At 35.4% G+C, this 13,064-nt stretch overlaps 1 protein-coding gene across 3 annotated transcripts; it reads left to right on the top strand.

Moving 5' to 3' along the window:
* Positions 1-141: 141 nt before the first annotated feature.
* ASNSD1 (asparagine synthetase domain containing 1) lies at positions 142-11,567 on the top strand. 3 transcript variants are annotated; one of them, XM_087949584.1, is made up of 7 exons: positions 142-203; positions 2,910-3,087; positions 4,520-4,573; positions 6,183-6,258; positions 7,541-9,088; positions 9,713-9,894; positions 10,728-11,567. In XM_087949584.1, the coding sequence occupies exons 5-7, from the start codon at positions 7,634-7,636 to the stop codon at positions 10,981-10,983; spliced, it is 1,893 nt and encodes a 630-aa protein (XP_087805710.1). In that variant the 5' UTR covers positions 142-203; positions 2,910-3,087; positions 4,520-4,573; positions 6,183-6,258; positions 7,541-7,633; the 3' UTR covers positions 10,984-11,567. The 3 variants fall into 3 exon arrangements, with proteins under 3 accessions (XP_087805710.1, XP_087805709.1, XP_087805708.1); XM_087949583.1 differs by lacking the exon at positions 142-203 and adding an exon at positions 1,233-1,346; XM_087949582.1 differs by lacking the exon at positions 142-203 and adding an exon at positions 1,549-1,835.
* Positions 11,568-13,064: the final 1,497 nt, after the last annotated feature.

Raw genomic sequence — 13,064 nt, 5'->3', positions numbered from 1 at the left:
AAGGAAGTAAAGGGGAGGGCTCCATCCGTTTTCCTGCTTTCACGGTTGAAGATCTCGATTGAAAGTACTGATACATAAGAGAGGGGTTAGACAAGAGTGTCTCTCTTGCCCCGGTTAGGATTTCTTGAGCAAATCCGTTCCGCTTTCAGTGAACGCCCCCCCCGTCTTCATATTGAAAGTGGAATGGATTTGCTTAACATTGGGTAAGAAGTAATATGAGTTTGGTTAGCAAGAAATTTGCATAGACAGCCCAGCTGCTAAGTCTTTGCCGTATCTTTGTAACTTCAGCGGGCATGTGATTCCCCCCGACTTGCAATTTAAGATGTGTTCCAGGAGTGTAGAGCGACACTGTTGAGTTGCAGACTAGGTAGTCCGAAATGATTTCTGGAGAAAAGTTTGCAGAGTGTAATGTACACGCTGCCTGTGTCAAATTTCTTATTTGAATCGTGACTGCTCTGTTTTCGCGGTAGGGTATAATAGTTCCGGGCTCAGTTGAGTACATCGGCTAATGAAACTTCAGGAACTGAAACCTAAGTTGAAATAATGCTTTGTTATTAATTTTGCCGATTGTATGAATTGTTTCAAAATACACTGCATGCTGTCTTACATACAGTAAATGCATTGCATACATTTAAGAGCTAGTTTGGTGTAATGATTAAAACACACAAAAAAGCGACCCTGGGTCGGTCTCTCTCAGCCCTGAGAAGCAGGCAAAAGGCAAACCACTTCGGAAAATTTGGCCAAGAAAGTTGCGGAGACTTGTCTCCAGGACTCAAAACACACCCACCCCAAAACATTTAAGTTAGAGCAAGGATGGGAAATACAAAATACTTTGATTGCAAAAATGGGGTCCCCACAAGAAAGATAAGCAATTCGCTCAATTCAAAAATAAAATTATTCTCCAAATTTTATAGTTTGAATGTCATTCTTAAACAGCTTTTTTGATTTGCTGACTTCCTCCAAGCCCTCCGGTCCCAAATGCAATGCAAGTCTCAACTAAAAGAATCCAGCTTAATTGCTTCTCTGACTCCAATCAATCACCCAATGGTATAGAAGCTTTATATTCTCTGGCGCATATTGGACTTTCTGTATAAGCAAAACAAAAAAAAAAAAAAATAGTATACTGTATTAATTAGGAGTCAATCTCGTTTGTCATAAATCTATGATAAAGATACCAAGCCCCTCCTCCGCTGGCCTTTTCTCATAAGTTCCTTTTTACATCCCGTGCTGCGTTTTCCGCCAGCTTCAGTTCATTGGTTGCAACGCGTGCTCGTCATATCGCGCATCCAATCAAAATCAGAGTAGTCCAATGGCTTGTGCTTCAAGGTCCCCAGGAGAAGCAAATTGTACGTATGACTACGAGAATTAAATAACCAAATTAATATTGTACAGATTTTTAGGGACGGGCCACGGGGGAGGAAGCGTGTTTTGGAGCGGCTGGGTCTGAGGATATTCTAGAGCAGGAGTGGGGAACTATAAGCCCTTTTATGACTTGTGGACTTCAACTCCCAGAATTCCTGGGCCAACCATGCTTGAAGTCCACAAATCATAAAGAGTCCGTCGTTCCCCACCGCTGCTCTAGATTCTCTAATGGGGGGTGGGTTTGGGGGTTGGAGACCAAGAATTCACAATATGTACCCCTTCAGAGACTGAACTCTAATTCCCATTATCCCTCTTTAATGCGGCTGGTGAAGACATCCTGGGACAAGGCTGCCTCTGTTCCTGAGTCTGATATTTAATTTATTTCTGTCCCACCTTTATTTTTAATAAGTCAAGGCTGGAAATATACCTAATACACTTTCCTCCTATTTTCCCCACGATAACTACCCTCTGAGGTGAGTTGGGCTGAAAGAGAGCGATTGACTAGCCCAAAGACACACAGCCTTTAGGTTTTCATGCCTAAGCTGGAATTTGAGGATCAGTTCATATTGCTGGGCTTGAGAATACAAAGAATATATAGAAAAAGAAGTGAGAATGCTCACCTGTGTTGTGCCCAAAATTTGGCTCCATAAAGCATCTATGTTACTCTGAAGAGGCAGCATAATTTTATTAGCGTGGTCAATAAAACAGTATTTCCTGGACTCCCAGCTAAGACTTTGCAATGTGTTGAACAAAAGCAGAATATATACAGACTAATAATGTACTTAACTAGTGGAAATTGTGGTTATTGATAACAGCCTACTACAGATACATTGCAAAGGCAGGACAAAGGAAATTATAGCATGAGGTTGGAATGTGTGGAATAAACCTATGTGGCTGACCATATTATTTATCCCTTCCAAGTAGGGCAGGTGCTAGCCATACTACTAACTCTTTGGGTTTCCTCAGCCACAGGTTCCTGACACAGGCATCCTCTGGCACTTCTGAGGGTTAACTCAGCTTGCTGTGAATGTTTTCTTACAAGGTCCCTTCAAGCAATAAGATCCATCTCATCCTGTGCACCCTTTTTTTGAACTATTGCCATCTGGCATACAGTACAGGACAATTAAAGACAAGGACAATTAGGCTGAAAAACAGTTTCTATCCCAGAGCAGTAACTATATTGAATTCTACTGTATAGTGCAATATTAATGCAATACCAGGGGTTTTTCAATTCAATTGCATAGAATGTGAAGGATATGTGTTTTTGCTTTATTTTTTATAATTTTCTTATGTATAATGTGCGCTTAAAATGGCATTTAATTTCATTGTACAATTGCAATGACAATAAAGTACTACTACCACTTTGCAAAAAAAATAAAAAGAATTGGGATGGGGAGGCATCTTGGAGGTTTGGTTGAGAAAGCAACTCAAATGCATATGGGAAGGGTACTTCTATCACCACACCTATTCACATAAATGCATTTTGCATTGGCTACTGGCTGTGAATGTTATTGGAGAATTACTCTGGTTTCTTGCCTTTTCTTCAGGTCTTGAGTTCCTGTCGCCTTTAACTTGTCAAAGGAGCAGTAAATGACTATATCTGCTATTGGAAAAGAACCTGGGGTGCTTCTGACCACTCAACAGGAGCAGATGTCAAGCCAAGCACTATTAAGGGAAGGGGGGGAAGGGTCAAAGTTGCCTGATAAAGAAGAGCTGAACAGAAAGGTCAGTGGAGAAACAGTGAAATTAATAGAAGAAACACTAATATGGACAATTTACTGCTGATGGTAGAATCTTGATAAAATAGTACTAAAACCGCTTTCAAGAAATGCAACAGAATAACTTTCAGAAAGGACTCCTGTTTAGTGATACCAACAGTCTTATAGCCCAGACCCCAAACTATGCTAAACATACATTAAGGATCAGGCTTCATTGGACATGGGGCTTACATGCAGCCTAATGTAGTGCACTTTGTTGAAATAATAACTTATCTTCAAAAAATACAATTGTCCTTTTAAAAAGAACAATTCCCATTGAAGATGGGGATGCTTCTTTTAGCATGGAAATACAGTTTGGATTATTTTGAATTTGTAGAAACATTTTTGCTCTTTGCTGAAGCTGGAGAGTTAAGAAACTTGTTGCAAAAATTATAGGTAAATGTAAAAAAAATGGCTGGATGAGGGAAAATAGATTTGTCATATGAATCCATGTGATGATAGTAAATGTCTTAAAATCTGAGCTTTAGAACTTATTTGTAATTATAATGGATGCAATCTCTAACCGTAACAATCTAAGTTTTCTTATCAACTGAATCATTTAACTATGTTTGGGATATAAGTATTTCTAGAAGATACTATTTACTGACATGACTTAAATGTATATTTATCTGAACTAAATTCTATGTTTCTACTCCTCTGAGTACCCACTTGTGATTGTAGGGCTGTAACTTTGTTGCTTGTATCAGTACGATTTATATTGACTGTTTCCTAGTATGATTTGATTGTTGATTGTACCCTATGATTATTATTAAATATTGTATGTTATGATTCTTGATTCTTAACGAATGTACCTTTTGTTTATGTATACTGAGAGTGTTTACACTAAGACAAATTCCTTGTGTGTCCAATCACACTTGGCCAATAAAGTATTCTATTCTATTCTATTCTATTCTATTCTATTCTATTCTATTCTACTCAGGGGAGGTTTTTTTTAATTAAAACAATTCAAAAATTTACAATGGAAATTAAAATAAATGCTTGAATTATAAGGCAATTGAAAGTTAAACGTCTGGTAGGTAAAAAGATGGGCTTTTAAATATTTTCTGAATGGAGTGAAGATTAAGCAATAGCTTTTAGGCTGCAAGTGATATAGGAGAAGCATTCTTGCCCATCAGATAGCTCAGACTGTAATAATAGGGCATCTCTTACTTGCATGTTGCTTGACACTTCTGGGTGAAGAACAAGAGTTTCTAAATAGACATCACTTTGTTAGTATTTATGATGGAATGAATGTGATGCATGGTAAATAAGATGTGTTTATTTTACTTTTTTAAATGTATATGTTAGGGAGATTTAAAAAGCTAGTTTACAAATTATACTTGAAAATCTTGGGCTTGTTTCTCATGGAAGTGAGATCTTTTTTCATCATTTAATTGCAGATTAAAGAGCAAAAAATTGTAGTTGATGAAATTTCCAACTTGAAGAAAAACCGTGTAAGTAACTATAACTGTGTTATAATAGATTATTCCTAGTTATAAAGGAATTTATAACTGATACCAAGGTGTATACTTATTTGAGCATTTTGCCAATGTAGAATGAGTAGGTGAAAGTATGCTGACATTCTAAAATATATTATTTTATTAAACTGGTTGAATTGTGATGGTCTTGTATGATTTGGTAACAAGTTTTGATCCAATTCCATCTACTTGTTCCATCATTTGTTGGTATTTATTTATTCCATAAAGCTAATGCTATAAATGTATAGTGATAATGGCTATTATTGATAAACCAGAAGTAACCTACATGGAGCAACAGTCATAGTAATACATAAATGTGTAAATCAAAATATGCAACATCCAGCACTTCCACATGTATGCATTCTTGCAGCATAGCTTCTTCTGTGCAAAATAGAAACCATACTCTAAAAGAAATAGCATTCTGTTGATATGAGCATTTTGTTAAATGTCACATATAAAGTGAGAACTTGTAAATCAATCTAATAAACATGCTACGATATGCAAGGTGAATGCATTTTTGTGATTTGTCTTTTAGATTACAAAGCTGGCAGTAGGAACTGCCTTGTTTTTACTGATTTTTTTGGCAAATTCCTCTGAAAACTACTTCCATGATTACAGGGGATAGTTAAACCTGTTACTAAGAGTTACTAAATAGAGAAAGGGGGGACAATCGTCTTTTTGATGTAATCCAGCTAAGAATTAATTTTTAACCTCAGAGTGATATACTGAGAATTCAACCCCCAAAAGCTGCATGGACCAGGACTACTCAATATGGGCCTCCAATTGAGGATAACACAGAAATTGTAACTGCTGTCAAATGTGGCTGGGATGGTAGCATCTTTGGAACCTTGGCTTCTTTGGAACCACACTTGCATTGCCATTATTCATTGGCTCTCAGTAGGCTTTTAGCTGAAAATACCCATTAGTCCCTATGAAGCCCTAAGAACCACAGCTGTAGAGCACAATAGAAACTGCTTTCATCACCATTGTTGTCAAGTTGTGTGCAAGCATCTAAGGAGGGCCTGCTAAGGATCCTACCTATAAAAAATAAACAGGGGGATATAGATTAGGAGGCACATTTTATAAAACATGTTATAAAACATTTTATAAAACATGTTACACTCAGAAATACATCTGGTCCTATTCTTTGTGGCATTATGGAAAGTGGTAAAATATGTTGGAATGACCGTTCGTTTCCTACCATTTTCTACTATCCTATAGTTAGTTATGTTTAAATGATTTACAGATTTTGCTTTACTATGAGCGATTTGTATATTTTGTTGGCATTTATTATTTGTTTACCACCCTGAACTTATGCCATCTTAATGCCATCTTTCATCTTAAAAATGAAAGATTGTATTATATGATTCCAAAAATAGAGCTAACTTGCAAACTTTTTTTAAAAAAAAGTTGGGGGGTTTGAAGCAAGCTTTGTTTTGGTTGAAGAGGATTTTACATCTGTTTCTATAGATTTTCTACTTTCAGTTTCAGTGGGATATAGGTAACTCAGAAATCGTAAGGGAAAACTAGAAAAAATCTTATCTCTAACATTGAACCTTTCAGGCTGTTTCTTTTTAATTTGCAGAAAGTATACAGACAACAACCAAACAGCAACATATTCTTTCTAGCAGACAAAACTCAAACTCTCTCCGAATGCAAAAGTATGTTCCTTGGATATATTTATATTTTAGACATTTTAGAATATATAACTTAATATTAAAGTTGATAGTATTCAGTGAGATGAATTGACATTTTTGTTTTCACACTCGGGTTGTAGTATAGAATATTGGCATTTTTATATGCTCAATGGGTTATTTTTATCTGAAGTGATAAAATCATGCTATATGAAAGAAACTTAATGTGTGCCTATGCAGGTAGTCTTCATTTAACAGTGGTAATTAGGATTGGAATTTTGACTGCTAAATAATGCAGTCATAAAATGCAGTGCTAAGTATATTAAAATTTTTAGTTCTGTAATAACTGGAAGGTCATGTATTGCTCATCCCTTCCCTTTGGGAATGATCCTCCATTCTATAATGCTATAGTAGAGAAAACTATTTCCTTTATCATCATATAACATACTGTGGGAATACATACACAAGAGCCTCCCTGAAAATCTTCAGGATCAGGTCTCAAGCTTTTTAGAACATGAAAGTTAGATACTGTTGTTTAAGTTAATGTTAATTAGGCAACTCCAGAACTAATAATTTTCCATCTAGCTAGAGAGTTGTAATTCTGTCAATTTGATTTTGAGCTAATTGAGGATATCGCAATCAAGATTATATATCAAAAATTTAATTATATTTATTTGGCATTTACAGATTAATGTTTAAACAGATTAAACAATCAGCTAAATAATATATAACGAGGAGGTTTCATTATTAAGCATAGTTTTTATGCAGATAAGAATCTGATATTTCATTTCAATTATACATGGGGCAGGCAATATTCTGAAGGTCATTAAAAAAGGATTTAGCATGTATTTTCCAGCCCTGCTTTAAAAACATTGAATTAAATGGTAGTAATTATCTCTAGGGGAGAGTTTCTTTCATAAATTATTTTAACAGTAAGTCCCAATAATAATGCTCTTTTCATACTGCTATATTTTTCATGTCTACCAAAGGCAGTGACAATGAAGAAGACTTCTTCCATTCTGTACTTTGGTTGAGGTATCCCTGAATTACTGACCAGACCATTTGTCTCTTGTTGCACTCTATAGGGAGTGAAACATATGAAGCTGATATTTGTTCCTACTCTGGATAAATGTATTTGGAAAGACTGTAAGACAGATTCTTGTGCATGTGTTATGGTAAACGTGTACTCTACACTAGAGTTGCATTGAACATAATTTTATATGTATTTATAAGCTACTTTAAATATTTGCACAATTCTCTACACCTTTTAATCAATATGTTAAAAGTGAGATTTTCGTTTCCTCCCCAGTTACTTTAGATGAACTAAAGAAGACTCATCAAGAAATAGAAAATTCAGAAAAGAGCAAGACCAAGAAATAACTAAGTCCAATACAAGTTTACAATGTGTGGAATTTGCTGTGTGATCAGCTTATCTGCTCATGCCTCCAGAAGTAATATCTTGAAAGAAGATATCCTAAATAATCTTAAAAGAAGGGGGCCTGATAGAAGCCAACAGCTGGAAAAGACTGTTTTTCATCTTCCATATTGGTGCTTATTTTCTGGCCATGTACTTCATTTAAGGGGACCAATGACTCCACAGCCATTGGAAGACTCTGGTAATGTATTCCTTTGGAATGGAGAAATCTTCAGTGGATTTTCTATGGAAAGGGAAGAGAATGACACTCAAGTTATTTTTCGCCGACTCTGCTCTTGCAGTAGTGACTCTGATTTTTTGACAGCGCTGTCCTCCATTCAAGGTCCATGGTCTTTTATTTTTTATCAGGCATCCAGGCATTGCTTATGGTTTGGCAGGGACTACTTTGGCCGTCGAAGTCTGCTGTGGCAGTTTAATAAAGAGAGTGATGCTCTTGTACTGAGTTCTGTTAGTTCTGCCTGTAGTAATCAGTGGCTGGAAGTTCCAGCATCAGGGATTTTTCAGATGAACCTGCAGGATTGTGTTGCTCATAAATCTATTACTTTAATATTATATCCTTGGAGATTTCCTCCCAGACAAAATGTAGTTGGAGAAGTAGTCCCTGTAGATTTAAGCATAGTTTCTAAATCTTTACCTGCTTATGTGTCTCTTGTGACGAATACATCCACTTCTTTGATAGCTCCTATCATTCCTTTAAATAAGGAAATTTCTGACATGACAGTAGAATCCCAATTATTGAGTTTTCCCTCGACTGTAGCTGATGTGGAAGATCTTCAAAAAATTCTTGCAGAACATCACAAGAAGGAAAGAGTTCACCGATTTATTGATGTATTGAGTAGAGCTGTAAAGAAACGAATTTTATGTCTAATGAGAAACAGTGAACCATTCAGAGGAGAAATATCTGATACAGATCTGAAGAAATCATATATTGCCATACTTTTTTCTGGTGGCCTTGATTCCATGATTATAGCTGCCCTTGCTGACAGGTATGTCCCTTTGGAGGAACCAATTGATCTTCTCAATGTGGCCTTCGAGGTTACAGGCCAAAGTAACCAAAACAGTTCTGTTAAAAAATGTAGCAAAGAGAAGAAAAAATTTCCCCCTTGTAAGGAATGTTTAAATGTCAAGAATATTGCGACCGGTGACTCTTCTCCTTCTTTTAATGCTCCTGATAGAATTACTGGCAGGGCAGGATTAGAAGAATTAAAGATAATTAATCCTTCAAGAACCTGGAATTTTGTGGAAATCAATGTTACACTCGAGGATTTAAAAGCAATGAGAATGAAACATATAAGACACTTAATTTATCCACTGGATACTGTTTTGGATGACAGTATAGGTTGTGCCGTGTGGTTTGCTTCTAGAGGAGAGGGTCTGCTTACCAATCAGGGAGCCACTCAACCATATAAAAGTCCTGCAAAGGTATGAATTTATTGATCTTCTCCATTCTTTTCAATTAAAGTTGCATAAAACTGTTTAAACTCCATAACTGGCATTGCAGCCTAATGCTACTTAATAGGGACTAATCTCATTGGGGTCTAATGGGATTGATCTCCAACATATTAAAACTCACACTACACATACAACCTACACTACATGCATAACTGTAAAATTAAGAGTGCTCTGTAGTAAAATGATGCTACCAAGAGGTTTAGGGAATGTTTGTAGTATACAAGGAAGTAGATACATGCAGCTACATTGACTTTAGCGTTGGAAATTGCAACAGAAACAAAAAAAAATCTAATTACTTTTTGGGTTTACAATTTTAATTTCTGTTATATTTTGATGATCAGACTTCAAAAACAAATGATTTAATATCTTTTTTTCATATTTTGGAAGTCTTAGTAAAAAAAAATCATTGTGGTTTTTATATAACCATGCTATATCTTGTGGCGATGGCTAAATTTTAATCTGTTAAATATCTTGTATAAATTGGATTCTCTATTGCAAATTATTTTTGGATTTATTTGGAATATAACGTTAATGTCTATGTTAGTATTCCGTAATCTCTGCTCATTACAGGTTGTATTTCTATATTCATTACAGATTGTCCTTACAGGAATTGGAGCTGATGAACAACTTGCAGGGTATTCCAGACACCGTGTTTGCTTCAAAAAAAGTGGTTTTGAGGGCTTGACTAAAGAATTAGAAATGGAACTAAGTCGTATTTCTTCTAGGAATCTGGGTCGAGATGATAGAGTTATTGGAGATCATGGCAAGGAAGCTAGGTAAGCAAGTGTGCAATAGATAAGACTGTCCTTGACTGGACATATTAAAATTCAAATAATGATAAGGAATAAAGGCAGAAAATATCTAATAGATAAATGAAAGAAGCAATCCACATGTTGTGGTAAAAGAAGACAGAATCTATTTTCAAAAGTCCTTTTTGGTCATGCATAATACACTATTCTGTTCTGATAGTTAATATCACAGACTTCAATAGTATTAATAGCTATTAATTCAGTACTAATAATTGCCATATCCAAAAAAAAAAACATTTGGAATAGATCCATGAGATTTGTTTGTGAGGTTCTCACAGACATTAACTATGATGCATTTGTCTCTTGGGATGGGAGAGAACATAGAATAATATTTAATAATTTTTATCATTAATTTTCTTCTCTGTGCAAACAATCTCAGTGGCTTGGGTCCAAGAAATTCTGTGAAATAGCATTAGGAAAAGATGTTGAGACTAAAGTGGCTTATTATCTGGGTCCTTGAGGTGTTTTCACTGAAAGAAAACAAAAAATGCAGTTGTTGAGATAGATGATTATAGAAATAAATAAATTTACAATATTTCAGTGTACTGTAAACAGAAACAATCTAGATCTGGACTAAAGCATTGAAATTAATGGGAGCAGTTAACTACAATTGTCATAGCATTCAGGTAGTAGCTGCCTACAGTTTTGCGCTAATGACTTTTTATAGATGAATGTATTAAAAATGGACATTTTTTTGAAATATACAATTAATTAACCAAACCAGTTCAATAAAGAAAGCTTTTTTTTCATTTGTTTATAAAATTTTATTTTATTTTTCTTGCTATACTTTTCCCTTTCAGATTTCCCTTTCTTGATGAAGAGGTCGTGTCATTTCTTAACTTGCTTCCTGTATGGGAAAAAGCAAACCTGGCTCTACCTCGTGGGATTGGAGAAAAATTGCTCTTGCGCCTAGTAGCTGCTGAGCTTGGTTTGACGGCCTCTGCTGTTTTGCCAAAACGAGCCATGCAGTTTGGTTCTCGAATTGCAAAAATGGAAAATACCAGTGAAAAGGCATCAGACAAATGTACAAGACTTCAGACAGCTTCAAAAGAATAATTATATATACATATAGCCCACAGCTACTTTTTCAAGAGATATAATTTTATACTAAACAAACTTCAAAAACCTTGGATACAGTTACACTAGGATCAGGATTCTGCACATTTAATTGGCAATTAGCACCAGAGGCTTTATATTATTTCTTAAAAAATTATACATAGGAGCAGGGGATTCCCACTGAGGTAAGAATTATAGAAATAATAACTTAAAAAGTGTGTTATAGTTTTATCATAACTATTTGGATTACCTGCAATAAATTTTATAAGTTTTTGTCACAGATTTATTTATTAATATATTGGATACTGCTTCAAAGAAATGTTAATAAAATCAGATTATTTGCTTGTTTAGGTTCCACAATAGAAACTTGAAAGTACTCAAGTGATTAAGAGTTAATGGCCCTCGACTCTCAGTAGGAATAAAGGACTGGGAATGTATTGTAATATTTTCTTTTATGACTTATTTGTAATACTATATTCATACTCTGTGATAGCATCAGATCCAAGACCCAGTCAGTCATATATTAACAAAGCTTAACAATCTGTCTTTTTGTTTCTCTAAATAAAATATTCATGGTACACAAATTGTATGCCTATACAGACTGCTGCTATTCTGTATCTGGACAAAAAACATTCCTGTGACCTCAGAAACATAAAGTCATAATGGGATATTTGTAAACTACAGTCCACTTTGCCATTTAATAGACTTTTCTCTTATGCTTAAGTTTTTAAAATGATGCTACTACCTTTTATTTAATTCAATAACACTAGAGGAATTCAAACTACAAGAGCAAAGCATTTGTCATCTTTATTCTGGATATTTTCATTGTCTATCCAGTATTGATCAGGAGAGTCCTCAGAACCCCAGCTATTGTTTTGAGAGAATGTTTATTAATGGATAGTTCTAAATCTGTTAGCTTTTTTGCTATTAGTTCTTCCTTTTTGGATTGCAAATAAAATTTTAACATATAAAAATCTCATGCATATTCTAGTGTCTTTGACAAAGTGTGACCACTAGGTAGTTCTTATCTCTGCTGACAAAAAAATGAACAACAATATGTGATGCCAGTTCTGTAGCAATCTATTTGGTCATCTTGAAAGTACCCACGTTTTTTTAATAAAAAAAACTTATGCCATGTGCTCCTACTGGGAAAGCTTAGCATGAGATAAGATTCTCTCTTTGCTCCCAAAAGGTGTAAATTCACCAATAGTAGGATTCTTTTACTGTTCTATGGTATCCATAGTGACAGTTTCCTTTCTACTCCCTTCTTCACCACCTAACAGCTGAGGATGTAAGCTGGAGGCTCTCTAGTCTTGGGACAAAAGGCAAGCTTCCCACTTATTTTTACATGCATAGATTTGTGTTTCAGTCACCTTGCTTATCTGGGATTGAGTTTCCAGAGACCTATTAGAATTTTTCTCTTTTTCTGGTTTCTGTTAGTTCTATTCCCTAATTTGGCAGAGGTAACCTTTAAATGGTGCCTTATTGCTTTTTCTGCCTTCTCTTTTCAGTCAGGATGCTTAAAGAACATGAAGAAAGTAGGTTTCTCTTTTCACTCTCCTCCCTTCCCTCAAGCTGAAGTAAAAATGTTACTTAAAAGTGTTTGGCGATTTCCAATCAGACCAAGGACTAAAGGAATGACTGTTGGCTTGACTATGGTAGGGATACACATGACTCTAGTCTACAGCATGTATATCGCTACCCAGTCCCTCCTCCAGTCCTCCCCCAGGTTCATTTCCTGGCCAGATTTACACCTCAAGACATCTGTTTTATTAAACTACAATCAGCTATATTCGTGCCTTGTTCAGTCAAAACCAAGCAGGATATCGCTTGGCGTAGTGTACACCCTGTGACATCTTTGTGGAATAACTAAAGAGCTATCTTATCTTATATGAGGACCTGTTCAATGATAAAAGTTTTTTGAAGAGATGCTGCTTGGTTTCCTACATCAAAGCTACAGGTGGCTAGGAAATCAGAATGCTTGTTATCTGCACTCGAACTTTTTATTTCGTGTTTGGGAAGCTCCCTCATCTTTTTACACTGTTCTTTTTGATTTTTATTTTTTTGTCCAAGAATTTTTT

This window comes from Notechis scutatus, chromosome 1 (genome assembly GCF_049901735.1).
Source record: "Notechis scutatus isolate UNSWTSFEM ecotype Mainland chromosome 1, rNotScu1.2, whole genome shotgun sequence".
Taxonomy (NCBI): domain Eukaryota; kingdom Metazoa; phylum Chordata; class Lepidosauria; order Squamata; family Elapidae; genus Notechis; species Notechis scutatus.
The sequence above is the reverse complement of the archived record's forward strand: the minus strand, read 5'-3'. Positions and strand labels throughout refer to the sequence as shown.

Bases quoted from the DNA above. Each gene is read 5' to 3' on its own strand.
- ASNSD1 (XM_087949584.1), top strand. From the start codon at position 7,634: ATGTGTGGAATTTGCTGTGTGATCAGCTTATCTGCTCATGCCTCCAGA. The intron at 9,089-9,712 runs GTATGAATTTAT...TATTCATTACAG, and splicing joins CATATAAAAGTCCTGCAAAG to ATTGTCCTTACAGGAATTGG. The intron at 9,895-10,727 runs GTAAGCAAGTGT...TTTCCCTTTCAG, and splicing joins GATCATGGCAAGGAAGCTAG to ATTTCCCTTTCTTGATGAAG.